This window comes from Dipodomys spectabilis, unplaced genomic scaffold, assembly GCF_019054845.1.
Source record: "Dipodomys spectabilis isolate Male_0828 unplaced genomic scaffold, ASM1905484v1 ptg000188l, whole genome shotgun sequence".
NCBI classification, from domain to species: domain Eukaryota; kingdom Metazoa; phylum Chordata; class Mammalia; order Rodentia; family Heteromyidae; genus Dipodomys; species Dipodomys spectabilis.
This window is the reverse complement of record NW_024870865.1, coordinates 2,384,605-2,410,920: the sequence shown is the minus strand read 5'-3', so window position 1 is coordinate 2,410,920 and position 26,316 is coordinate 2,384,605. Positions and strand designations below refer to the sequence as shown.

The following is a 26,316-nucleotide window of genomic DNA, read 5'->3' as shown; positions in this document are numbered from 1 at the left end:
GGCCTTACCACAGGGCCTGTTCATTTAGTTTCTTTTTTTTTTTTTTTTTGTCGGTCATGGGGCTTGAACTCTGGGCCTGGGCGCTGTCCCCTCAGCTCTTCAGCTCAAGGCGAGCGCTCTACCACTTGAGCTATAGCACCACTTCCAGTCTTCTGGTGGTTTATTGGAGATAGGAGTCTCACGGTCTTTCCTGCCCGGGCTGGCTTTGAACCGTGATACTCAGATCTCAGCCTCCTGAGTAGCTAGGATTACAGGCGTGAGCCACCAGCGCCCGGCCTCATTTAGTTTCTTTAAGAGCAATGTATTACATTCTTTGCCCATTTTCCTTCTTGTGTTGACAGTCTTTCTTACTGATCTACAGGTGTTTTTCATATACTAAGGAAGTTTGCCCATTGACTATAATATGTATTATATAAGTTTCCCCCAATTTGTGATTATGGTTCTTTTGTTTGTTTGTTTGTTTTGGTCCAGTCGTGAGGCCTGAACTCTGGGCCTGGGCGCTGTCCCTCAGCTCTTCAGCTCAAGGCTAGAGCTCTACCTCTTGAGCCACAGCGCCACTTCTGGCTTTTTTCTTTTTGCTTATGTGATGCTGAGGAATTGAACCCAGGGCCTCAGGCAGCAAGGCAAGCGCTCTACCACTGAGCCACATTCCCAGCCTAATTATGGTTCTTTTGATTATATTATTTTTCCATGCAGAGTTTTTTTGTTTTGTTTTGTTTTGTTTTTGTTTTGTCAGTCATGGGGCTTGAACTCTGGGCCTGGGCGCTGTCCCTAAGCTCTTCAGCTCAAGGCTAGAGCTCTACCACTTGAGCCATAGCACCACTTCCAGTTTTCTGGTAGTTTATTGGAAATAAGAGTCTCACAGACTTTCCTGCCCAGGATGGCTTTGAACTGTGATCCTCAGATCTCAGCCTCCTGAATAGCTAAGGATTAGAGGTATGAGCTGGCTCCAATACTGCCTTTCAAGAGCATGCCCCTAATGACCTAACTTCTATCAGGCCCTATCTCTTGAAAGTTCTACTTTCCCCAAGTACCTCAAGCCTTTAGTGCATTGGTCTTTGGGCAAACTTTAGAACACTGATAATGTCAGCTATGATAGTTTTCAAAAATAATTTTAATCTTGTTTAGAAAACCTAATTATGAATAATAGTTGGACAAGTCTAAATTGTGAGAAATTCTTTTTTTTTGGGGGGGGGTCCGGTTGTGGGGCCTGAACTCTGGGCCTGGGCGCTGTCCCTCAGCTTTTCAGCTCAAAGCAAGCATTCTACCACTTGAGCTGTAGCACCACTTCCAGCTTTTTCTGCTTATGTGGTGCTGAGGAATCGAACCCAGGGCCTCATGAATGCAAGGCAAGCGCTCTACCACTGAGCGACCTTCCCAGCCCCAATTGTGAGAAATTCTAAAGATAATGATTCTAGACTCTTAAAAAAATGTTAATGTTGTGATAAGTAAAGAAAAGCTAGGCGGGGCTCCGGTGGCTCGTACCTCTAATCCTAGAAACTCTGGAGGCTGAGATCTGAGGATGGCAGTTTTAAGCCAGCCCAGGAAGCAAAGTCAGTGAAACTCTTATCTCCAATAAACCACCAGAAAACCGGAAGTGGTGCTGGCTCAAGTGGTGGAGCGCTAGCCTTGAGCTGAAGAGCTGAGGGACAGCGCCCAGGCCCAGAATTCAAGCCCCACAACCAACAAAAAGAAGGAAGGAAGGAAAGAAAGAAGGAAAGAAAGAGAGAGAGAGAAAAAAAAAAGCTGGGAACCATTCCAGACTGAGGAGGTTAAAGAGCATGGGAGCCCAGTGAGATTTTGAAATCCTTGAATGAATCTCGGTTAAAAACTAGCACAGGCCAAACTGAGGGGAGGGGAATTAGGGAAATTTTGATATGGACTCTACAGCAACAATACTCCTGGGTCAGTGTGAACTTCCTTGTGTGGATAATGGGATTGTGGTTGTGTGAGGGAAAGGCCTTAGATGTGATGAGACATTTAGCAAATGTCTATAGCATACTTTCAGCTGGGTCAGGAAAAGGAGCAGGGTGTATATGAGGGAGTAGCTCTTTGGAGGAGTGTATGCTTTAGATGTGTAAAGCTCTGAATTGTTCTGGGTTTACTCTACAGCACCACAAGCACACACACACACACACACAGACACACACACATACGCAGAACACCCTTCCACCTCACCCCCCACAAACACAACTCAGGCATAAGGTAATGCAACAACATATTAAATGTGGCGACTCTAGGTTGCTGGGTATTGGATGTCATTATATTTGTTCTTGTACAAAGATACAAAGGTGAGCTGGAGCCATGGCTCTGTGGTGGAGCCAGACTTAGCAGTGCTCAGGCCTAGAAAGCAGGAGATGCTGAAGTTCAAACCTCAATATTATTAAAAAGAAAATAAATTAGAAAAGATCTGGGTGCCAGTGGCTTGCGCTTCTAATCCTAGCTACTCAGGAGGGTTTGAGGTCAGCCCCCAGCAGAAAAGTTGTTGACACTCCATCTTCAAAATAACCAGCAAAAAGTTGAGCTGAAGGTGTGATTCAAGCAGTAGAACACCAGCGGAGAAAGCAAGCCAAGTAAGTGTGATGCCCAGAGTTCAAATTTCAATACTAGCCAAACAAAACACAACAACAACAACAAAAACTTTGTTCCATGTGGAACTTACTTTGGCTCAGGTCCCAGGCCTTTAACCCCACTCCTTGGGTGACTGTCTGGAGTTCTGCTTATTGCCCCTTTTGCAGCATGCACACTCATCTGTGGCCCTTTTTCTAAGAACTTCTGCTTTATTTAAATTTTGGACTATGGAAGTTTTTGTGATAAAGTAACTTTTGATAGACTTGAATGACTTGAATGCTTTGATGTCAATGTTTTTTTTAATCATTATTCAATTTTTTATGGATAGTCTACAAAGATCATTTTGCCAATTTCTTTTTTCAATTGCAGCCAGGCACCAGTGGCATATGCCTGTAATCCTGCCTTCTCAGGAGTCTGAGATCTGATGATTGCAGTTTGAAGCCAGCTCAGGCAGAAAAGTCTGTGAGACTCTTATCTCAATTAAACACACACACACACAAAAGCCAGCAGTGGAACTTTGGCTCAAGTGGTAGAATTCTAGCCTTGAGCAGAAAAGCTCAGGGACAGAGCTCAGGCCCTGAGTTCAAGCCCTAGGACTGGCACAAGAAAACAAAACAACAACAAAACATTATATTCTGTGCTCTAAGTATGTTTAGAAGTAAATTTAGTTCTCTTAGAACTCAGAACTACCATTAAACTAATGTATAACCTCTCCCTGAACTTTGGGATAAGCCTTTTCCTCTCAACTGCAAGTGTTATGCAGTAGGGCAGGTCCTGTCTGCATTCTGTGGACACAGGCTCTTAAGGACTTCTGGCATTCATTTGTGAATTGTGACTATCTTGGGCGAGTCACTGGTTTGAAACCAGGAACCTTTGCCAGGGATACATTTTACAGGCCAGCCTTGGAGGGAGTTTCTGATCCCTTTTGTGGTTTGGTAGCTTTGGAAATGAAGGATGTCATAATAGATGGGTGGTGGGGATTTGGCTCCTGGGCTGGATTTGGCTTCTGGGCTGGATTACTGGTGTATGTCCAGTTCTGGGTGTTTATGCTTGCATCCACTGGCAAAGCAGACAGTGCTTTGGAGCCCTCACATTGGCTCCAAGATCGATCGATCAATCTTTCTTTCTTTCTTTCTTTTTTTGTCGTGGGGCCTGAACTCTGGGCCTGGGTGCTGTCCCTCAGCTCTTCAGCTAGTGCTCTGCCACCTGAGCCACAGCACCATTTCCGGCTTTTTCTGCTTATGTGGTGCTGAGGAATCAAACCCAGGGCCTCATGCATGTGAGGCAAGCGCTCTACCACTGAGCCACTTTCCCAGCCCTCTTTCTTCTTCCTTCCTTCTTTCCTTGTTTCTTTCTTTCCTTCCTTCCTTCCTTTCCTTCCTTTTTTCTCTCTTTTTTTTTTTTTTGCCTTTTTTTCTTTTTGTAGTGATACCAGGGTTTGAATTTATATGCCACCTATCCTTTCCCCTCAGACTTTATTGCTTTTTTTCTTTAATTTCAGATAGAATTCTATGCTTTTGTAGGACTGGCTTTGGACTAGGATTTTTTTCCCCCATTTCTGCCTTCTAAGTGTCTGGGATTATAGGTCTATACCACCACACTTGTTCCATGTTCCTCTCTGTCATCTCCTGAGCTTTTCCTTGGTGGGTCTGGCTTGGAGCTTTTTTCCAAGGGTCCATGTTTGGCTCTTACTTATCAGATAATGTTTTCCCATTTCCTTAGAACTTGTGCCTTCTGGTCTTCCATCTTCTCAGCTGCAGCCTCTCAATCTCTGTGCCTTTGGGCTGAAGGGGGCCATCTAGGATGTTTTCTTGATACTATTTCCCTAGCAAGTTAATGGGATAAACAAATGAGAGATTCTGAAGGTGCCTTTCTTTAGAACACTGTGTATTTCTATTATTAGCTTGTTAAACATTGAGAGAGGAAGGAAACTGAGTCCCCAGCAGCCTGCTAGGGGGAGGTTTCCTCCTCCTTTGGATTCTGTGCCGTGATGCAGAAGCATTTACCCAGCCAGCCGCTATGTGCTGTCATGAATTTTGAAGTCTGCAGCACACATATGGATGGCTGTGGCATAGATAGACCTATGTCTTTGTTTCTTTTCTTTTCTTTTTTCATTTTTGTTGGTCATGGGGTTTAAACTCTGGGCCTGGGTGTTGTCCCTAAGCTCTTCAGCTCAAGGCAAGTGCTCTACCACTTGAGCCACAGCACCACTTCCGGTTTTCTGGTGGTTTATTGGAGATAAGAGTCTCACAGACTTTCCTTCCTGGGCTGGCTTTGAACTGCGATCCTCAGATCTCAGCCTCCTGAGTAACTAGGATTACAGGCGTAAGCCACCAGCGCCCAGCTATCTATGTCTTTTTGCAAACTAGCATAACCCTGTTTGTCCAGAACCTATTAGACAAAGGCAGTGAACCTCCACCTTTATTCAGTTTCATTACAAGAAGGGAACTAAAGGACATGGCTCTCAGTCCAAGCCTGCCACCTCTAGGGGCACAACCCAATTGAGTAGCCTACCTGATTGATTTACTTGCTAATGTTTTAGGAAGCTGTAGAGTTCTCAGGGCCATGGGATTCAGAGGGGTGCATCAAACTCAGTTCAGTCAGCTAGTGTATTTCATCTAGTTGTAGGATTGACATTAATGAAGGGGAAGTGATGCAGAGAGGGTGGAGGCCAAGGGAGAAGAGCTGGGGAGGGTGGTGGTTCTTAAGTTGGCCAGCCTGTCCTGGGATGGTCTGGGGCAACCCCGAGGCCCTGTGAGGGCAGGACTGGCTGTGTCCAGGCCTGCCTCTGAGATGAGACAAGGCTTGCTGAGCACTGCTGAAGATGTCTATGGCTGAGGGAAGGGCCATGTGCAACTCCTGGAGAAAGTGGAATGGCCTTCTGATAAATATGTAGCACCGTGGCTTTTCTTCTTCCCCTTTACAAAACTCATCAACTTCCCAACTTAATTAGAATTTTAAATTGTGGCCCTGCAAGAGTTGACATAGTTGTGGACAGTGAGGTTGCTGGAGCTCCAGTGGGTTGAAATTTCCATTTTGGTCTCCTTCTCTGGAAGTGGCCCAAGCTCTGTAGAACTTCCTGGCCAGGTTCTTTCCCAGGGATTGTTGGGCCTGCAAATGGATCCTTCCAACCTAAAGTTGATGACCAAATGCAAATCAACTTTCCCATGAGGAAGAATAATAAAGGGCTGAGGCTGATTGTGATACATTGTGTACATGTGTGGAAATGTCACAAAGAAACCCCCTTATGTGAATGAAACACACTAATAAAAACATTAAAAAGAGAAACAAAATTCCCTTGAGGGCTTAGTGCTGATGTAGGTCTTAAGAGAGAAAAGAGGTCCTTTTGCCTACAGCTCTCATGGAAGCTTCCTGCCAACACAGCCCTCATGAACACTCATCTGGTTTATGGGACCTTTTTCCAGGAGTAAGGGATGCTGCTAAACCCCTCAGGAGTTGAGGAGGTTTCACTTATAAATACATCCGGCTGTGGACTCTGTATTACTGACCCCTCTGGAACCTTCTACAGGCTGATAGTCCTGAGTCAGACTGAATTAGAGGAAGATCCCAGCCGGATTCTGTAGGCGTGCTGGTTCCTGACTTCAGGTCTCAGACCCTGACTTGGCTAAGCTTCAGGACTCCAGCTGTTCTGAGAAGAAAACAGAATCACTTTTTAAATTAAGTCCTGATGCTTTCCTTTCTTTCCTTCTATCCCTTTCCCCTATTGTGCAGAGATAAAACCTCCATAGCTCTCAGTCAGAACTGTGGAGGGTAAAGATGCTACTCAGAATCCAGAGGGACTGAGCAGCCAAGGAGACTTCCCTTCCTGTCTGCATTGTTCTCTGCTTACCCACAGAGCAGCTTGCTGGGTGCTCCTGCTCAGCTAGGGGAAGGTGGTATTCACCCAAGGCAGGTCTAGCAGAGACCAGGAGATCTGGGGAACTTTTTAAAAATACAGATTTAATTTTATGCTTAACTGATACATAAAAATAAAATCATGCATATTAATAGAGTACCATATGGTGCACTGATACATGCACCCAGAACATGGGATTTTTGTGTTTTTTTTCCCAGTGTTTTGGGTTTTTTTTAGTTTGTTTGCTTGAACATCTCTCTTAAAAAAAAAAAACTCTATTGAAAAAAAAAATCAAAGGCATGAGCTAAGTGCTAGTGCCTCACACCTGTAATTCTAGCTATTTAGGAAGCTGAGATCTGGAGGATCCAGGGTCAAGGCTGTCTGACAGAAACCCTTGAGACTCCACTTCCAAAATAATCAGTACAAGTGGGCATTGATGGCTTACACCTATATACTTAGCTACGCAGGAGGCTAAGATCAGAGGATAGTGGTTGGAAGCCAGCCTGGGCAGAAAAGTCCATGAGATCCTTCTCTCCAGTTACCCAGTAAAAAGCCAGAAGTGGAGGTGTGGCTCAAGTGGGAGATAGAACACCAGCTTTGAGTGCAAAAGCCAAGTGAGAGCACAAGTAGCTGAGTTCAGGCCCCAGTGGCAAGAACAAAACAGCAAAACACAGGTCTGGAAGCATGACTGAAGTGTTAGAGCGCTAGCCTAATCATGGCAAGTTCAAATCCTGTTACCGGAGAAAAGACAAAACTTTGAGCCAGGAGCAGGGAGTCACATCTATAATCATAGCTACACAGGAGGCTGAGATTATTGAGCTTTCATGCTCAAGGTTTAATGCTTTACCACTGGAGCTACAGTGTCACTTCTGGTCTTTTGGTGGTTAATTGAAGATAAGAGTCTCATGGACATTCCTGCCTGGGCTGGCTTTGAACTGTGATCTCAGGTCTCAGCCTCCTGAATAACTAGGATTACAGATGTGAGCTACCAGTATCTGGCTATAAAAGCTTTTTAATTAAAAATGAAAATTTATAGCAAGCCCATTCTTTTCAACTTGACTTTGGTACTAGACCTAACGGACCAAACTAGAAATCAAACTGGTACCATTCGTGTTGAAGTTCCTCTGCACCAAAGCAAAACTGAGCTGTGGATCCGAACTTCTAAGAAATCAGAATGACAGAGGGAATAGCCACATTTCTGAAACAAGACAGTTTCAACTACATGATCATGAAGTTTCCTCTGTCTCAACACAAAGTAACCTTATATTAGCAATCAGTTAAATTTTTATTGTTCTGGCTCGCAGTCACTGCCTTACAAGGAAAGGCACTTTGAGATGACTTTCACTCTTTGTTTCTACTTTCTTCAGCTTTTCTCTGTCTATAAAATCAACCTCTCTAGAGGCTGAGTCTGTCAGTCTTTGTTCTATCTTATGGAATGTATTGTTGCCCAATTCTAGAATTGAAAATAAAGCCTATTATGATCTCTCCACAACAGTGTCATTTCGTCCTTTCATAGATGAGAGCATCCTTGGTGGGGAGCATTCCCCCTGGCTCCTCAAACCTGCTCCTTCACTTCATCTGACACAGAGCCGCTGCTGTGGCTGCGATGTCCTTTCATCCTATAGAGTCTGGGGACCCAAAGCCTGGGACCTTCAAGCTTTCAGGTGTCACAGGAATACTAGAGTCCTAACTGGGTGTGGTGGCATACACGGAGGCTGGAGAATTGTGAATTTGAGGCCAGCTGGGGCAACATAATGAGACCTATCTCAAAGAAAACAACAAACAAAACTGGAGACCTGAAAAAAAAAAATCCCGTTCCCTCTGTTTTGAGTTCTACAGGACTTACAAGTAATGAGGCCTGTGAAGGCCTCTGCCTGCCTGCAGCAGTGTCCAGTCTGGTTATAGAAAGAAATTCTTAGGCTGGGAAGGTGGCTCAGTGGTAGAGTGCTTGCCTTGCATGCCTGAGGCCCTGGGTTCCATTCCTCAGCACCACATAAGCAAAAAGAAAAAAGGCGGAAGTGGCACTGTGGCTCAAGTGGTAGAGCTCTAGCCTTGAGCTGAAGAGCTGAGGGACAGCGGCCAGATCCACAGTTCAGGCCCCACAACTGGAACCCCCCCCCCCCCAAAAAAAAAGAAATTCTCAGACACAGTCCAGGTACATTATTAGAGCAGTGACAAAGCAGTTCAGACTGTGGAGACCCAGGTGGTAGCATGGATCTGAGGACAGTTGGTAGTAAAGGAGTTCATGACTCAGGTAGAAGAAGAATGTTCCAGACCAAGGGAACAGCAGGTGCAAAGAACCGGAGGTATAGAAGGACTGTGGTGCAATTGGCCACTCCGATGTGGAATTGCTTGGCCACCAAGCATGGTTTCTCACCGGTGTCACTCGGGACATGGTTGATGGATGATTCTCTTTGGTGAGCGCTGGTTCCTGCCTTCTGTCCAGTATGGCATCTCCTGCTATCCCCAGGCTCTGGGATCATTTGTGGGTGCTGAAATCTGCTGCTACCTGGTCCCTCATTAAAAAAAAAAAAGTATTGGATTTGCATGCAATTTAGGTATTTCCTGTAGTAATACTTTAAATTGCTTCTATATACCTAATACAGTAAAAATTGGATATAAAACATCAAAGTTTGTGTGTATGCTTGTACTGGAGCTTGAACCCAGAACTTCAGACTTTCACTCAGCTTTTCTGTTCTTGCATAGCACTGTACCACTTGAACCATGCCTCTACTTCCAGCTTTTATCTGGCTAATTAACAATAAGTCTTGTGGATTTGTCTGCCTAGAATGGTTCCCAGCCATGATTCTCAGATCTCAGTCTTCTAAGAAGCTAGGATTATAGACATAAGCCAGCAGGACCCTGCCTCCCAAATATGTTTTTGTTTTTTAATCTGAAGTTAACAATATGAATATAGAGGGCCATTAGTAAGATACTCCCAAGACGTGACCATCAAAATATATCCTCTGGGCTGGGAAGGTGGCTCAGTGGTAGAGCGCTTGCCTTGCATGCATGAGGCCCTGGGTTCAATTCCTCAGCACCACATAAGGAAAAAGAAAAAAGCCGGAAATGGCGCTGTGGCTCAAATGGTAGAGCGCTAGCCTTGAGCTGAAGAACTGAGGGACAGTGCCCAGGCCCAGAGTTCAGGCCCCACGACCAGACCCCCTTCCCCCCCCCAAAAAAAAAAGATGTCCTCTGAGCCAGGTGCTGGTACTCACACATGTAGCCTTAGCTACTCAGGAGGCTGAGATCTAAGGATGACAGTTTGAAGCCAGCCCAAGCAGGGAAGTCTGTAAGATTCTTATCTCCAATAACCTATGGAGAAAAAGCCAGAAGTGGCTCTGTGGCTCAAGTGTTAGAGCACTAACTTGAAAAAAAGAAGCTCAGGGACAATGCCCAAGCCCCGAGTTTAAGCCCCAAGACCTGCACACACACACACACACACACACACACACACACACACACACACAAATATATATGATCTATGGTTGGACATGGTAGCTCACACCTAGTGCAGGAGGTGGAGATCAGGAAGATTAAAGTTTGAGGACAGACCAGGGAAAAAGTTAGTGAGAACTACTATCAACAAACAAGCCAAGTTCAGTGATGCATGTAATTCATGCATTCAGGAGGTTATATATAGGTAGGAGGATTATGAGCCGAGGCTGGCCTAGACAAAATATACAAGACCCTATCTGAAAAATGAAGCTAAAGAGCTAGAGTCAAGTGGTAAAGCTCTTGAGACTTTGTGTTCAAACTCCAGTGCTGCCAAGAAATAAAAAGTCTCCCATGGACTAGGGGTTGTAGCTCAGTGGCAGAGTTTATATGTATGAGAACAGAGATCTCCTAGTATACATGAGGCCCTTGGTTTGGTCCCCAGCACTGAAAGAAAAAAATACCTTCGGACATTGCCAGATATTTCCTGACCAAATGTTTCCTGGGTGGCAAAATTGCCTCCACTGAGGTCCTGGCTGTAGAGGGAACACAGTGGTGAGCTTGGATCTGGCCACCTGCCCCTGCTCTGGGCTTCCAGTCCAGCCTTAGTCCTGGGGAAGCTGCCTGCAGGCAGGTCCCTGAAACTCATTTGGTTTGTGTAATGCCTTACTCTGAGCCAGGGGTCACCCGAGGGCCTTTATCAGTGTGTGCTGCACTTGGAACTGAATGAATAGCATTACTGTGAATGAGACAGGCAGGTGGTTCTGAGGTACACAGGTAAGCATCTAGAGTTCCCGAATCATTGCCATTCCTGAGAATTGTGGTCAGAGAGATGGGCTAATCCCCAGATGGGCCTCCCACTTGCCTTTTACTGGAGGAGGTCAGCTGAGGCTAATGGAGTGATCTAGATATACATGAACCTTCAGAGGGCTCCTGCAAGCCTCCCTCCCACCCCTTTTTTGGGGGGAGGGGGGCAGTACTGGGGTTGGAACTTAGGGCCTCGTGCAGACATTCTATCACTTGAGGGATGCCTATAGCCCTTCCAAATAACTTTTTGATGTTTTCTCGGCTTTTTTTCCCTTAGTACTGGAGCCTGAAGCCTCAAGCTCACCAAGCTTTCTTGCTCACAGCTGGCACTTATGTCTCCAGTCTGGCTTTTTGCTGGTTTTGTTTTGTGTCAGTAATTGCACTTGAACTCAGGGTCTTAGCTTTTTTTGCTCAAGGCTGATACTCTATTACTTGAGCTATAGTTCCATGTCTAGCTTTTGGATAATTAATTGGATATAAGAATCTCATGGAGCCAGGTGCCCAGTGGCTCACACCTGTAATCCTAGCTTCTCAGGAAACTGAGATCTGAGGATTGAGGATCAAAGCCAGCCTGGACAGGAAAGTCCCTGAGACTCTTATCTCCAATGATCCACCAGAAAACTGGAAGTGGTGCTGTGGCTCAAGTGGTAGAGTGCTAGCCTTGAGCTGAAGAGCTGAGGGACAGTGCCCAAGCCCAGAGTTCAATCCCCATTACCGACAAAAAACAAAAAAGAATCTCATGGACTTTCCTGCCCTGGACCGGCTTCCAACAGCAATCCTCACATCTTAGCCTCCTGAGTAGCTAGGAATACAGGTATAAACCACTGGTGCCTGGCTCTTCCTAGATGTTAATTTTGTTTTAAAAATCAATGGAGCCGGGCGCTAGTGGCTCACACCTGTAATCCTAGCTACTCAGGAGGCTGAGATCTGAGGATCGCGGTTCAAGGCCAGCCAAGGCAGGAGAGACCATGAGACTCCTATCTCCAGTAAACCACCAGAAAACCAGAAGTGGCGCTGTAGCTTAAGTGGTAGAGCGCTTGCCTTGAGCTGAAGAGCTGAGGGACAGCGCCCAGGCCCAGAGTTCAAGCCCCACGACCAACCAAAAAAAATATATCAATGGAAAAGCTGTAGTTATACAGTGAACACTCATATCATGTCCTTCATTAGGTTCACTGGCTAATTCTTTGCCAGATATACTGCTGTCTCTGTCACTCACACACACCCGCATACACACACACACGTGATCACACACAGGCACATATGTGCACATTTTTCCTGAATCATTTCAGTTGCAAGTATGGAGACTCCTAAATACTTGAGCCTGTGTCTCCTAAGAACCAGTACACTTCCCAGTATAACCATATAATCACACCCAGCACATAAAGCACTGATACATAGACTCATCCCAAGTTTGTCACTGTGATATTTTCCCTCACTACCCAGTACTGTCTTTGGCTTCCCTCTACCACCCTGGGCCGCATCCAGGACTTCATTGTATCTACTTACTAGACCGTGTGCCTAATATTCCGATATCTGATTAGAAGTAATTGGACTCTGACTTCCTGTCCTGAAGGCAGATTTTCATACTAATTTTAGTTCACCTGGATGTTGTCTCTCTGTTTCTGAGCCATCGGATAAGATGCAGGCAAAGCATCCTATGGCCTTGGGCTCCTCTGAGCCTCAGTTGTCTCATCAATAAAATGGGAATCATTCCTACCAGTCAGGCTTGTGAGGGCTAAAATTAAACAAGACAATGTGCTGAGCTTACTGCCTCTATGCGTGGCATTTAGAAAATGCCACAGCCACAATAATAATTATCATTGTTCTGCAACATCACCTGGCTTCACCTAGCAGGAAGGAGCTGGGATCAGGTTTGAAACTAGGATTTCATCCTCAGGACAAATTCCAATCCTGGGCTCATGCTCTAAGAATGGGGCTGTGCCCTGCCAACTGTCTGATTCGCTGGTACTGTCGTCAGGAGGTCTGTGTGGCACATACTCACTGCCATCCAGAATGCCAAGGACCACTCTGGATTGAGAACGCTGCAGTGTTAGTTAAGATGGCTGCTCCCAAGGCTGAGAATCCAGGACATTGTTGCAGTTTAATTACTCAGAACGGAGCAGGTGGGAATTCTCTCTGGCACCTCATTTTGTATGTCACTGGAAGACTTGAGGTGTCACCTGATGTGGACTTCTGACAGGAGCTACGTGTCAGGCTTCAGCCCTTCCTCCTTTGCCCTGGCTCTGACCACAAGATTATTGCTTAACGTCCTGGAAAGCAATAAGCAGAGTTGTTATGAGGCCTCAGTGACCGAGTTCAAATTCTGCTCCAGTTTGGAATAGCTAGGTGATCCCATGAAAGTCACAAAACCTCTGTACCTTGTGTCCCCATTATGCAGACTGAACAGTTTGTTTATTTGCCTATACCAGGCTTAAACTCAAAGGCCTCACACTCAACTGGTTTGCTTACTCCATGTTGGTGCTCTACCATATCAGCCATGCCTCCAGCCTAACTTTTTTGCTAGGCTAAATTGCTAATTGGAATACTTTTCTTTCTAGACTGCCTTCAGACTTTGACCCTCCAGGTATCACCCTCCTGAGTAGCTAGCATTATAGACATGAGCAACCAGTGCCCAGCTAGATTATTTTGATTGTGACAACTAAAGAGGATATGCTGCTGGCATCTGGTAGGTAGAGGCCTGAGGTGCTGCTGACCATAGGACAATGCTCAGCCCCACAACAAGGTGTAACATATTCATAACGCCGAGGATGATATGCCCCGCTACAAAGTATCCTCAATGACTCAGGGTGACTTGAACACAGAACTGAGGTCCTTCCTTCCTCAGTTCTTCATCCCTTTCATTCCTTGAGCCATTTGGGAGCTAAATGGGTAAACTTGGAGAAAGAAGGGAGTAAATGAAGGCTTTGAACTCTTATTGTGTGCTTGTTTCCGGTGGTCTTCTCATCTTACCATTAGTAACTAGTATTTGTTACCAAGCACTGAGTGTTGCTTTTATGTTACTTCATCTACTTTTTACCACTGCCCTTGAGGCAGTACCATGCTTATAAATGGGCGAGGCTGGAGCTGGAGGCAGACTTCAATAGTAGAATAATTGCCTAGTATGCTCAGGGCCCTGGGTTCCTAGATCCTAAGCAGGAGAAAAACAAAACAAACAAAACCCCCTAATTATTCCCCTAAATTGCTCTATTTGCATCTTCCCCTTCTTAGTTGAGATCAGAACACAAATCTTCTGTTGTTTTTTTTTGGGTCCCGTCATGGGACCTGAACTCTGGGCCTGGGTGCTGTCCCTTAGCTTTTCAGCTCAAGGCTAGCGCTCTTCCACTTGAGCCACAGCGCCACTTCTGGCTTTTTCCTTTTTGCTTTTGAGGTGCTGAGGAATCAAACCCAGGGCCTCATGCATGCAAGGCAAGCACTCTACCACTGAGCCACCTTCCCAGCCCCAAGACCTGTTGTTTAACCAGACAACCTGGGAGCCGCCACCACATGCCCTTGATCTCCCCTTCTCTTCCCCCACCCCTCCTCTGGGCAAGGCAGCAAGCCTGCATGTACATGTGTCCCAGCTGACTGCCACATACCCTGACCAGCAGCTTCACCTGGATTCCCACCATTACCTCTGCTCTCTCCCCGTGACCACTTTTCGGTTTCTGCAGTCAGGGTGGCCCTGCTAGCCCAAGTAAGACCAAGCATTCCAGAGGACCTAGCTCCACAGTGGCTGCCTTGTTTGTGAAGGTCACATAGAGGTCACAGAGGCCTCCATGGCCCTGTTCCATATTTTCCCACCACATTCTAGAACCACTGCCCAGCTTTGCTTCCCAGTGTACCCTCTCACTGTTTTCACCCTCCAACCCTCCTGGTCGCCCCACCTTGCTGGTTTTATCATAATACCTGCCCTTTCCCCCTTTCCCTCACTACCTGTTATTTATCCATTACTCCTTTTTTCTTTACCGTCTGATCTGCCCTCTGACTAGAATGCACAGAAAACGAATTTTAACTGTTCACTGACAAGCAGCACATAGTAAGTATTCCATAAGTTTATTGATGGAATGATTGGACACATTTCCCCGAGGCCACATTGGTGTCTGGCAGGATGCTGCCTTACAACAGCGCGCTCTGGTGCCCCCTCCCCTGGTGTCTGGTATTCGGCTGCAGAGCTCTGCACTGCCTGGTGTGAAGTAATCTCATTTCGTAGAATTCCAGCCTCTGTTTATGTGACTGCTTGGTGTTGGTTTCTGTGTTCTTTTGTGTGTTTCTTTTTTTGACTTAGCATGATCTGTACCGTATTTCTGTGTATCACACAGTGAGAGGTGGAATAGAGAAGAAAGACTATGGCTCACTTCAGTGCCACCTGGCTCAGGCCGGTCATGGGAGACGGGCACATGAGCATGTGTGACCACCATGCAAGATGGAACTTGCTCCCTCCCCATCTTCCTCGGGCTTCTTTGGGTAGCAGACTGTGCCTACAACCCGAGATCCTGGTTTATATATACCTCCAGGTTATATGCTAGAGGCAGCTGATCTGTCTCCCTTTTAGTTCCTGTCCTGTGGTTGGAGAGAGGGCTGCCCATGCTGCCCAGACCCCAGGTGTCCTTCACTGAGCAGGTTCCCTCCTTCCCCCAAGCCACTGGGCAGCAGGAAGGCCTGGGCAGCGCTCATTGAGGCCTTCCCAATTGTCTGGTACAGTTCTCCAGGTGATCCTGCCTTGAAATCTAGTCACCATAGCCACTGCCACAGCAATATGAAACACACACAGAGACAAAGAGAGTGAGTGCTTGGTGATCACCCTATTGAGGCCTAGCCAAGTCAGCCATGCCTTTCCTAAACCACTCTGCTCTGTGTGGGCCTTTTCTGTACTCCTACCCGTCTCGTCCTTTGTGATGCGATTCCCGCAGCATCTTCAGCCCTCTTTCTTCCTTGATGTCTTTGTGGAGACCACCCACAGTATCTATCTTGCAGAGCCCCTCCATTATGTCAGCCGATCCCATGTAGAGGAGGCAAATAGGAGTAAGGGAGATTATGCACAAGGTTCAAGCTAGTCATAGGAGACCACATGCAGTTCAGGAGCCAGGCAGGTACAAAGGCCAATAAGACTGTACCTCAGTCCTGCCCTTGGAGGTGATAGGTGGTCCTCTGAGTTCCTGGAAGGCACACTCAGTGGAAGAAGAAGAGGAAGCTGGGATCCCAGACCTGTCTTTGGAGCCAAGGGTTATGCTGCCTAAGCATCCCTGACTGTTGGGGCTGGGTGTGGGGAGGGGGCTCCTTAGTACTCACTGGGTTAATGCTTAATAAGTGCTGTGATGATGGAATTGGGGGGGTGCACAGGCAAGCATGGCTGGCCTCTCTCGTCCTTCATGTTCCCTTCTTGGAAATCAATCCTCTCACCTCCCTAGAAGCGGCTCTCAATTGGAGTCCTTCTCCTCACTTTGTCCTTCAGTTGCACTCAGGTGTCATACTGAGCCAAGCAAATCTCACTTCACTCTGCTCACTCACCCCCTGACCAGGGCCTGATGTCTCATGGCAGCCTGGACCTTCCACAGTTGATATCCTGGCCCCAGACCAACCTTTGCCCTTTTGCGTTCCTGCTAGAGCCTAGGTCCTTCCTATGTGCTCACTGTTGTGCATGAGTTGTTGTGTAAGAGGTGCCTACTGCTGTTCAATCCCTCACCCCCCTTCTGCCAAAAGCCCTGTTCCATCTCAGAACTACTCAGGAGACCCCGGTATTGGTCCCTAATTGGATTCTGGATTCAGAATGCTTTGCGATTCTCACTGTAGCACCTGCTTACTCTCATCATCCTTCTGCTTCTGAACCTATGTGGACTTCTCAGTCCTAGCTGCCTGGCTTATTTTCCACCATCACTGGACCACGCAGCCTCTCTCACAGCCATGGCTGTCGTCCTGGCTCTCAGCAGCGCATACGCTAGGCTCCTTGCACATCCATCCTGTGTGTTAAAGTGTTGGAGATGCGTTGTCGTGGGGTTGACTGGTAATGTATGCCCTTATCACAAGTGGATCTAGTATATTCTCTCTTGTTGGGTGAATGTCTGTGCCCTGCCCCTTCCTCTTCTTCTCCTCAAGCCAACTCCTATTCATCCATTAAAGGCCAGCTCAGTGACTGTACCCCCACCCCCTGTCATTGGTAACTTAGTCCTGACCCTGTATTCTTGAAGAGCTTTGTCACCCTCTTGCTCTCCCTCCTGTCTCTGAGCTCAGGGATAGCACATGAAACAGCGTGTGGTTTTATGGTTGACACTCAGAATGCTCATGTTTTAACCTGACATACCTTATTTGTGCTGCCTTCTCTGGGTGTAATGTGGTTTCCTCAATCATTTGGTCATCTCTGGAGGCAGGTTCTGCATCATAGCCTCCTTCTGTATCTCTATTCCCCAGTCCTGGTGCAGTGTGTACCTAGAATGGTTTGACAAAGCTTCTTGAGTCCAGATAGTGTGTACCTCAGCTGTAGGGCCCTTGGCAGTCACTTCGACCTCTGTTTTGCACTCTAGATCAGCTGTGTAATTTGTAGGATCCAGGGTAGGGCTTTTTGCTCAAAAGTCATTAAGAATGGGGCTGGGAAGGTGGCTCAGTGGTAGAGTGCTTGCCTTGCATGCATGAGGCCCTGGGTTTGATTCCTCAGCAGTACATAAGCAGAAAAAGCTGGAAGTGGCATTGTGGCTTAAGTAGAAGAGCGCTTACCTTGAGCTGAATTGCTGAGGGACAGTGCCCAGGCCCAGAGTTCAGGCCCCACAACCAACAACAACAACAAAAAGAATTTCAGAGTGGGGGTGGGGCGGTAGGGATATAGCTTGCCTAGCGTGTCTGAGGCCTCTGGCTTTGATCCCCAGTACTTTAAAAAATATAAAAGAAGAAGAAGAAAAGAAGGAGGGAAAGGAAGTAAGCAAGCTAGGTAGCTCACAGTCAGGAAATCCACAAATGCCTTGTATGTGGTGCCAGCAAAGAAGAAAGCCAAATATGGGGTCAAGTGCCACATCCCAGCCTTCAGTCCATAAAGCTATCTGTCTCTCATTTCATGTCCTCCGGGGAGACTGGCCAGGAACGAATGGTGAAGCAAAGAGCAGAGAAGGGTGATGGGTCTCTGACTGGCCTCAGGCTGCACAGCCAGTCAGTAGTAGCTGACCGGAGGCAGAGCCAGCTCCCGGTGCACACTCACGGTCTGACCTGTGCCAGGCCCAGGTACCTTGAGCCTCAGTTTTCTTTCTGACCTAATTCTAAAATGACAGCTGGGACAGTTGACTGGTCACCCCTGGTCAGTCTGTTCTTCTGACCCCTTCCCTTAATGTCCTGCATGACAGCTCTCCTCTGCTCCTTGGAAGAGCCTGACCTTATAGCCGGAAGAGACAATTAGCCGTCGCCGTAACTGAAGAAATTAAAGTCCTTCAGAAGTATGCAAAGACTCTCTTTTCATCTCTTTTTGAAGGAATGTGGAGATTTGGTTGAAGTTCCTGGGGTTCCTTGGTATTTTGATGCTTTGATACCTGCAGGACTAACAGAGCAATTAGTTGCTATAAATAGTTGGTTCCTGTGGGGCTTGCCTGATGGTAGAGGCGAGTGGCAGGGTGGATGGTGGCTCTTCATTCCCAGAGCCATCCTCTGGATGGAAGGACACACACAGCAGAGGGTCTGAGGCTTAGAGAGATGCTGGATTTTAGAAGAGGCCTTTGAAGTCCCACTTCCTCTGGAAAACATATCTTTCTCAGCCCTTAGACACACACAGCTTTCTGGGCAAAAGTCACTGGTGCAGGTGGCTCCCACTTGTAATCCTAACCACACAGGAGGCTCAAATCTGGGAATCACAGTCACAGTTAACCTGGACAGGAAAGTCTGTGATACTCTTTAGCTCCAATTAACCACCAAAAGGCTGGAAATGGAACTGTGGCTCAAGTGGTAGAGTGCTATCCTTGAGCACAAAATCTCAGAGACAGCATGTAGGCCCTGAGTTCAAGCGCTAGGATCAGCATCAAAAAACAGAGGGTCATTGAGGACAGTGGAGGAGGGTTTTCCAAGCTATCCTAGCTCTTATGCTGTCCACAAAACCCATTTCTTAGTGATGTCCTCAAGCCTCTTACGGTAGGCCCGCGTGCTGAGAGGCTGCCTTTAAGTAAGGTGCTCTGAGAGGTAGGTTCAGAGGTGGTCTCAGGAGGTCTGTGCACTGCGGGCCAGCCAGCAGGGCTCCTACTCCCATCCCTCAGCCGGCTGTGCTTCTCTGTAGTAGCCTGCCGGGTGAAGGGGCTATGTGGGGAGGCATTAGCAAAGAAAGCAGTATTCTTCCATTCCTGGAGGAAGGGTGTTGAGTAGCACTTCGGCTACTGCAGCTAGGCTGGCTGGCGTGTGAGTAAGTGTCACTGTACTTTTGGGTATGTATAACGTGTCTGTGCCGGTTGAGGTTGGCCCAGGTGGACAGATGCTCCGTTGGCGCACATGTGTGCTTGGTGGGTGGGGCATCATCTCTTGCAGATGTGAGACTCATCCCTCAGCTGTTGCACTGAGTCATTCTGGTCCATGATGTCTCTAGACTGATGACTAACCCAGGGGAGAGGTGTGTGGTGTCAAACAGGCCGACCTGCTTCAGCCGGGAATGACAGGTCCGTGTGCTGCAGTCAGCACTTAGTCCTGGAGGTGTTGGAGCAGGTCCCCTGGGCTTGCCTGATACACAGGTATTTCTGGACTCTGGCAGAGTCCCAGGCCATGAGCTTCCCGCCAGGAGTCTGGTTCCTTCAGTACGGGCGTGTACATGGGCCTCCAGGGCCTTCCCACTCCTCCCATAACCCATGTTCTGTTTCCACAGGGCACCGCCTTCCTATTTCTTCCTGGCTGCAGCCTTGCCCTCACAGTTCAGCACTTGTTTGCCTGAAGTTAATTTCCAGAAGCAGGTAAGGACCTGAGGGGAAGGTGCCTGCTGTGTAGTCATGGGACAGTGCTGGGTAGAGGCAGGGCTGACCAGCAGCTTAACTCCCCAAGTTTCCTTTCTCCATTTCCTTTACCATACATTCCTCGAATGTAGGGGGTCTTTCTCCCCCCTCGATGGTCCTGGGCACTGAACCCAGGGCCTATGCAGAGTCAGCACAGGCTGTTCCACTGAGCTGCTCCCCTCTAATGTGTGGGTTCATAAGGTAAATGTGGGGTTGCCCTCTCTTCAGGCTAAGATTTGTATAGACTCTGGGTTGATATTTTATATAAACTCTACTAGTCACACAATTAGATGATGTATTTTTGTCTGATAGAAACTTGGTGAAAATGTGTATATCCTTTTATGTGTAAGCATTTGATGTATTTTATTGTTGTTGTTGTAGTGCTAAGGGTGGAACCCAGGGTATTACCTATGCTAGACAAAAGCTCCAATGCTGAGCTGTACCCCCAGTCCTCATATAGATATATGTGGTGTGTGTCTATGTGTGTGTGTTGTGTGCATGCGTGCGTGCCAGTTCTGTGCTTGAACTCAAGCCTGGGCGCTGTCCGTGAGCTTTTGTACTCAGGTCTACCACTTGAATCACAGCTCCGATTTTAGCTTTTTTTGGTGGAGACTTGGGTTGAAGTTCTTGGGATTCCTTGGTATTTTGATGCTTTGATACCTGCAGGAATAACAGAGCAATTAATTGCTTTGTGGGTTCCTGTAGGGTTTACCTGATGGTGGAGGAACGTAAGAACCTCACAGACTTTCCTGCTCAGGCTGGCTTTGAACTGCACTTCTCAGATCTCAGTCTCCTGAATAGCTAGTATTACAGGTGTGAACTACTGGCACCTGGCTCTTATGGTGTATTTTTAAATGTACAAAACAAGAGACAATTGCTATGACCCAGAATTCACAAGTGCCTTGTGTACCTAAAGGACTCATCCATGTGGTCTGTCCTGGCCTAGGTTATATGGTATTTTCTTAGCAGGTGCAAGACTCCTATGTGTATAGATATTCTACTTTATGTAATTGTGGGTATACAAACAGCATTAGTTCCCATTTATAAATAAAAAAAAAAAATAAGTGCAGATAACTGATTGTATTCAGAGCCACTTGAGCCCATCAAAGGGGAACTAGCTTTCCAAGCTCTTACCAGAATCAGTTGCATTTCCAAGATGGGAAACCCAGAAGATAGCCCAAGCCACCCAGCCTCTGATGGCTGCGTGTCACATTCTTTTTTTTTTTTTTTTGTCGGTTGTGGGGCTTGAACTCTGCGCCTGGTGCTGTCCATCAGCTCTTCAGCTCAAGGCTACCACTTGAGCTACAACGCCACTTCTGGTTTTCTGGTGGTTCATTGGAGGTAAGAGTCTCACAGACTTTCCTGCCCCTGCTGGCTTTGAACCACGATCCTCAGATCTCAGCCTCCCGAGTGGCTAGGATTACAGGCATGAGCCACTGGTGCCAGCCTGCATGTCACATTCTTGTCTTGTTCTCTAGGTACCGACTTCTAAGGTGAGATCAGTGTCTCAAAAGCTGAAGATCATGTGGTAGTCAATATTAGGTTCATGTAGAGGCAGGGTGGCATCTGTGCAGACATCTGGGGTATCTCCCAGAGCGTGCAGGGGCCTCTCAGAGTTGCAGCTCCACAGTTGTTTGCTCTGTGAATCTTTTTTCTTTTCTTTTTTTTGGTCAGTCGTGGGGTCTGAACTCTGGACCTGAGTGCTGTCCCTCAGCTCTTCAGCTCAAGACTAGCGCTCTACCACTTGAGCCACAGCACCACTTCCAGCTTTTTCTGTTTATGGGTGCTAAGGAATGGAATCCAGGGCCTCATGCATGCATGGCAAGCACTCTACCACTGAGCTACCTTCCTAGCCCTCTTGGCTCATCTTTGACTAATGCTGAGAATTTTTCTTGGAAAAATTTGGAAGGAAGGTGCTGCCCTATTTTGGATGATAGGGATAGCCAAGACCACAATTGGGAAGCATCGTTATTTTTGATTCTTAAATTTGGATGAATAATTAGCATCTAAATTAGTAGCAGAGCTTATGTAATTTACACATGTTTTAATGGAGACCAGTTCTTTTACTACAGGGAGAAATAAGAATTCTCGATTTCAAGTTAATGTGATGCTTGTCACAATTGTGATGAAAATTTAATAGCACATTTGCTTGGCTAGGCAACAAACTTCAACATGCTGTGATATGCTTGTAGTATACCCTTGGCTGCGATGCCTGTGTTGTTTGAGTTGATTATGATTTATCCTTTTCAATTATTAATTCTCGTCACATTGACATCCTTATTGCAGATTAGGACAGAATCATGTCAATGCATCACGGCATTTCTAGAGCATTTAAGCTGGTGTGTGAAGGGTATAAACATGCACTTCTGGTCATGTTCTGCCCCAGATCCAGCCCTAGGCAGGAAGAATCAGCTGAAAGCAAGAGCTTGAAAATGCTAGGTGACCAGAATTTGTAGAAATGTCAAATGAGGAGTTTCCTGGAGGAGGAACAAACAGCTCTGCCAGGGAAATATGTTGAAGTGGAAATGATCAGCTCCAAAGACCCAGTCAACTCTGGCTGACAACTCAAGCTATGGCTGCGAGCAGTCATCAACCCTTCAAAATCAATATGAGGTGTCCTGGGAACTAGGCTGCCACGGGCAAGGGGATGAGATGACAAGCCATTCCCCGGGGAGAGGGTAGGATTGTTTGTAATGTGGGCCCTGCGTGAAATGATTCCATGATGCAGAAGAGATGCCCTAGTCTCACCCTCGCGTGCTTCCAGCAACAAGAAAGAGGTCCCACGGACAGGACAGCACAAGCCAGACCACTCCTTGCCCGGATAGGGCTGGCGTTTGGAATGAATGGAGCCAGGCTGACTGGATGTGATTTGTAACAGTGGTTTAGAATAAAGGCAGCCCCTGCAAGGCACCTGTTTCCCATACTAGCTATGGGGTGATAAGGACACCCTGCAACTCAAGCGGTCTTGGGTGGGGCGACACCTAGTGGCCAGTCTCTTGCATCCCTTCGTGTCTTTCACAGTCGTAAACTAGCCCTTGGGCTCAGGACAGAATTGGAAGGTTTTTGCTCCTGGGATCCCTGCTTCACGGTTTCAAGGCTTGGAGGAACATGCCTGATGTCCTCTGGAGAATATAGTAGCTCAGGCAACCAAGTATGTTGGAAATTAGAGTTCTTTGGAAAAGCTAAATTTGTTCATAAGCGACTGGGATTATCTACCTTTCTCTTCTAGCGCCTCCTTGTGAGGGTCTGGGTGTCTCTGGTGCCTCACTACAGGTCAGCGCCATGGCATCAGGACACAGCTGCTAGCCTTCAGAGCTGCTTGCAGAAGCTACCCTCCAACAATACATTTGGTTCTGAATTGTAAATATCATAAAGATGAGGAAGCTTAGATACTGTAGGCTGTTGCCCTGTTCACTCAACTAACTGGGCAGTGTTGACTACGCTTCCTGCCAGGTTCCAGGCTCCAGGATGATGGGGGAAGTAAAGTGGATACAGCCCAGGTCTTCTAGCAAGGCATGGGAGAGATGATAAGCAGGTACTCAGAAAACTGGGACACTGTTGACAGGCCTATAACCAGGAAGACTGGGGTGGGGCACAGAATCAGGTTCTATTTTGCTGTCAGAAGCTTCTCTGGAGAGGAAAGCTCAAGTGGAGTTTGATCAGAAGCCAATTCCAGGCTCAGAGGATTCTGTGTGTGGGGACATCCAAGAGGAGGAGTAGGGAGAGGCGGACTAGATCAGGAGCATGGGTGAAGTGTGTATTTTCTGGTAGGATTAGGCAGGGAGTGATGTCATCTCTTCTGGTATTTATTCAGTAGCTTAAACTCAGGGCCTTGTGTTCTTGCTCGGCTTTTCCCACCCAATCCTTGAACCACACCTGTAGTCTAGCATTTTACTGGTTAATTGGAGATAGAGTCTTGAGAACTTTTCTGCATGTTCTGGCTTTGAACTGATCTGCTCTTAACTTCCTGAATAGCTAGGACCTCAGGCATAAGACACCAGTGTCCAGTTGGCCCTCTTCTGATCTTTTTAAATGGTTCTGTCTACTAATTAGGGGAAAGGAGAGGAGAGGAAGTGAAGGTAAGGAGGAAGTGGTGAGGGCCATCAGGGAGGAGATAAGGTCACACGATCCACGCTCAAGATATGGCTCACTCTTTGTGTGTTTGTATAGGGTCCCACCTCAGGTCAACAGTGTTATGTGAGTGCAGAAGAGAATGGTGTGACTGGAGAAGTATTACCCTAGAACCACACTTTTCTGCACAGCCTTTTGGGAAGTAAGGGCTGTCTGAAGGCTGGCATGTTCCCCCCAAGACAATGTTTGAGGCAGTTGCTCCTTTTTCCCTGTTTTTCAAGTTGTTATTTGCAAACAGTAGAAGAAAAGCACCTGGAGTCTGGGCATTTAAAGGTGTGAAGGAAGGATCTGGAATAAGCCCCAAGCTGCATAATGTGCACAGCCATAATGTAGCCCTACTTGACCCATTATTTTTGTTGTTGGTGGTGGTGGTCATGGGGCTTGAACTCTGGGCCTGGGCGCTGTCCCTCAGCTCTTCAGCTCAAGGCAGGAGCTCTACCACTTGAGCCACAGTGCCACTTATGATTTTCTGGTGGTTTATTGGAGATAAGAGTCTCATGGACTTTTCCTGCCCGGGGCTGGCTTTGAACTGTGATTCTCAGATCTCAGCCTCCTGAGTAGCTAGGATTACAGGCATGAGCCACCAGCACCCGGCTCTTGGCCCAATTTTTTAGGACCAGTAAGGAATTAGGTTTTGGGGGATGAGCATTGATAACTGTCGACAGGGAGGCGGCTGCTGCCCAGGCCCAGGCCCAGGCTCTGGCACAGAATGCCGTCCTACCTGGGTGAAACCCTCGTCTAGGGCTTGCAGGCCTTTGAGGGCAGCCCACATCAGGAGTGAGGAGTGTTGGCCTGTCAGCCCTGTTCCTAGTTCCTTGTGCAGCTCCTTGGCTCCGGGACTGATGAACTTTCCCCCCCTACACACACCAGCTGCTGCTGTGTTATTTCTGACTCATCCAGGAGTTACAAGTGTGTAACCCAAGCCCCTCCACACTCGCCTCTCTCCTCCAGCTCCTCCTGGAGGAGGCCCTGGGCTTCTCTCCCGGTGCCTAGCTGCACGTCAGGCCTGAAACACCTGGACACAACTGCTGGCCTTAACAGCTGCCCTGTGACAGGTGGGGTGGGTTTGTGAGCACAGGGGCAAGCCAACTCTGTCAGTGCCTCTGCCTCTCTACCTTGGGGCCTCCTCTCCCCCTTGAAGGACTTCTTGGAGCCCAGCCCAGGAGCTGGCCTCTTGAACTCGGCAGGGGCTTCTGTACAGAGAGCTGTCTCTAGGTCTGGGGGCTGGGCACTGATCTCAGCCAAATGCCCAAGCCAGCCACCTGAGATCATACTACTTCTGCAGATGTGCCAGTTGCTTGCTTTTCATGCACTCTGCATTTTCTGCAGCCCTGGTAGGAGTCTTGCTGTGGGGAAGCTGGAAGCTAAAGCTGGCCTGAAGTCTGGTCTGCTCTCTCCCCAACTTAACAGCCTTATGCACAGAAGTGGCAGGCTTGCCCAGCAGCTTCCTCCAGCCCCTGCCCGGGAATAAGCTGCTGAGTGAAACAGGTTCATTGGAGTGGATAGGGCAAGAGTGGGACTGGGCAGCTCACCATCGCCTCCAGAAGTGAGACGTCAGGTGGGAAGGGCCTACGTGGGAAAGACGCGCATCGCCTATAGCATCGATCCATGAGTATGTCTCACTCTGACCACCTTTCTCCCCAGTGCTGCCCTGTCCTCTGCAGGAGTCCCCGGAGCTGGGCAGGGGGATGAACCGTGAGGGAGCACCCGGGAAGAGTCCGGAGGAGATGTACATTCAGCAGAAAGTCCGCGTGCTGCTCATGCTGAGGAAGATGGGGTCAAACGTGAGTGTGTGGTGGGGAACAGCCTCCCGGGGAGGGTACCTGCTGCCCTGAATTGGAAGGGATGCCATGCCCAGCCACCTATGGGGTGGCTGCACTGGTCTGGGAAGGAATTGTGGGCCTATGGCTTAGCTCTGTGTGCAGTTCAGCACCCACCCCCACCCCCCCCCGGGAGAGAGCACAGCCTGCCCACTTCTGAGGCACCGCGGAGGGTAGCCTTCCCACTGACGTGACATGTTTGGGCCCAGGAGGGTGAAGGCCCTGAAGGCCCTGACCCTCCTGTCTTCCCCTCCACCAACCCCTCATAGTGTGTTCTCCCAGGAGGGCATGTGCAGGGCAGCTGGGCAAGGCAGGCACTGAGGAGAACAGCAGACAAGCAGGTGTGGCCAACTTTAGAAAAGAGAAGGGATTGGAATTTCCCATTGACCATCATCTCTGAGCAGGACCTACGTCTTCCCCTGGCTCAGTACCAAGACTAGACACCGATCTCAGACACTGTCCAAGTGGCAAGGCCTATAGGCCCAGGGAACAGGTGTCTAGTGAGGAGAGAGTGCTCACGCTGGGACTGAAGGGCCCACAGAGCCAAAGGAAATGCACTCAGTGGGGGCAGGCAGGCCTGGGCCAGGGCCTTCCAGGGAGCAGGTATGTGCTGCCCCTTACAATGGTGCTCTCACCCTGCAGCTAACGGCCAGTGAGGAGGAGTTCCTGCGCACCTACGCCGGGGTGGTCAGCAGCCAGCTCAGCCAACTGCCTCAGCACTCTATCGACCAGGGTGAGTTCAGGGCCATGGCCC

At 47.9% G+C, this 26,316-nt stretch overlaps 1 protein-coding gene across 2 annotated transcripts in view; it reads left to right on the top strand.

Moving 5' to 3' along the window:
* The window catches only part of Ctnnbip1 (catenin beta interacting protein 1), a 56,946-nt gene that overhangs the window by 13,045 nt on the left and 17,585 nt on the right, over positions 1–26,316 (top strand). The window contains exons 2-4 of one of the 2 annotated variants that reach the window (XM_042695684.1): positions 19,488–19,572; positions 25,407–25,526; positions 26,205–26,295. In XM_042695684.1, the coding sequence (XP_042551618.1) occupies positions 25,431–25,526; positions 26,205–26,295 (187 nt within the window). In that variant the 5' untranslated portion in view covers positions 19,488–19,572; positions 25,407–25,430. Of the gene's footprint in view, positions 1–19,487; positions 19,573–25,386; positions 25,527–26,204; positions 26,296–26,316 lie in introns of both variants that reach the window. The other variant, XM_042695685.1, reaches the window with a different exon arrangement.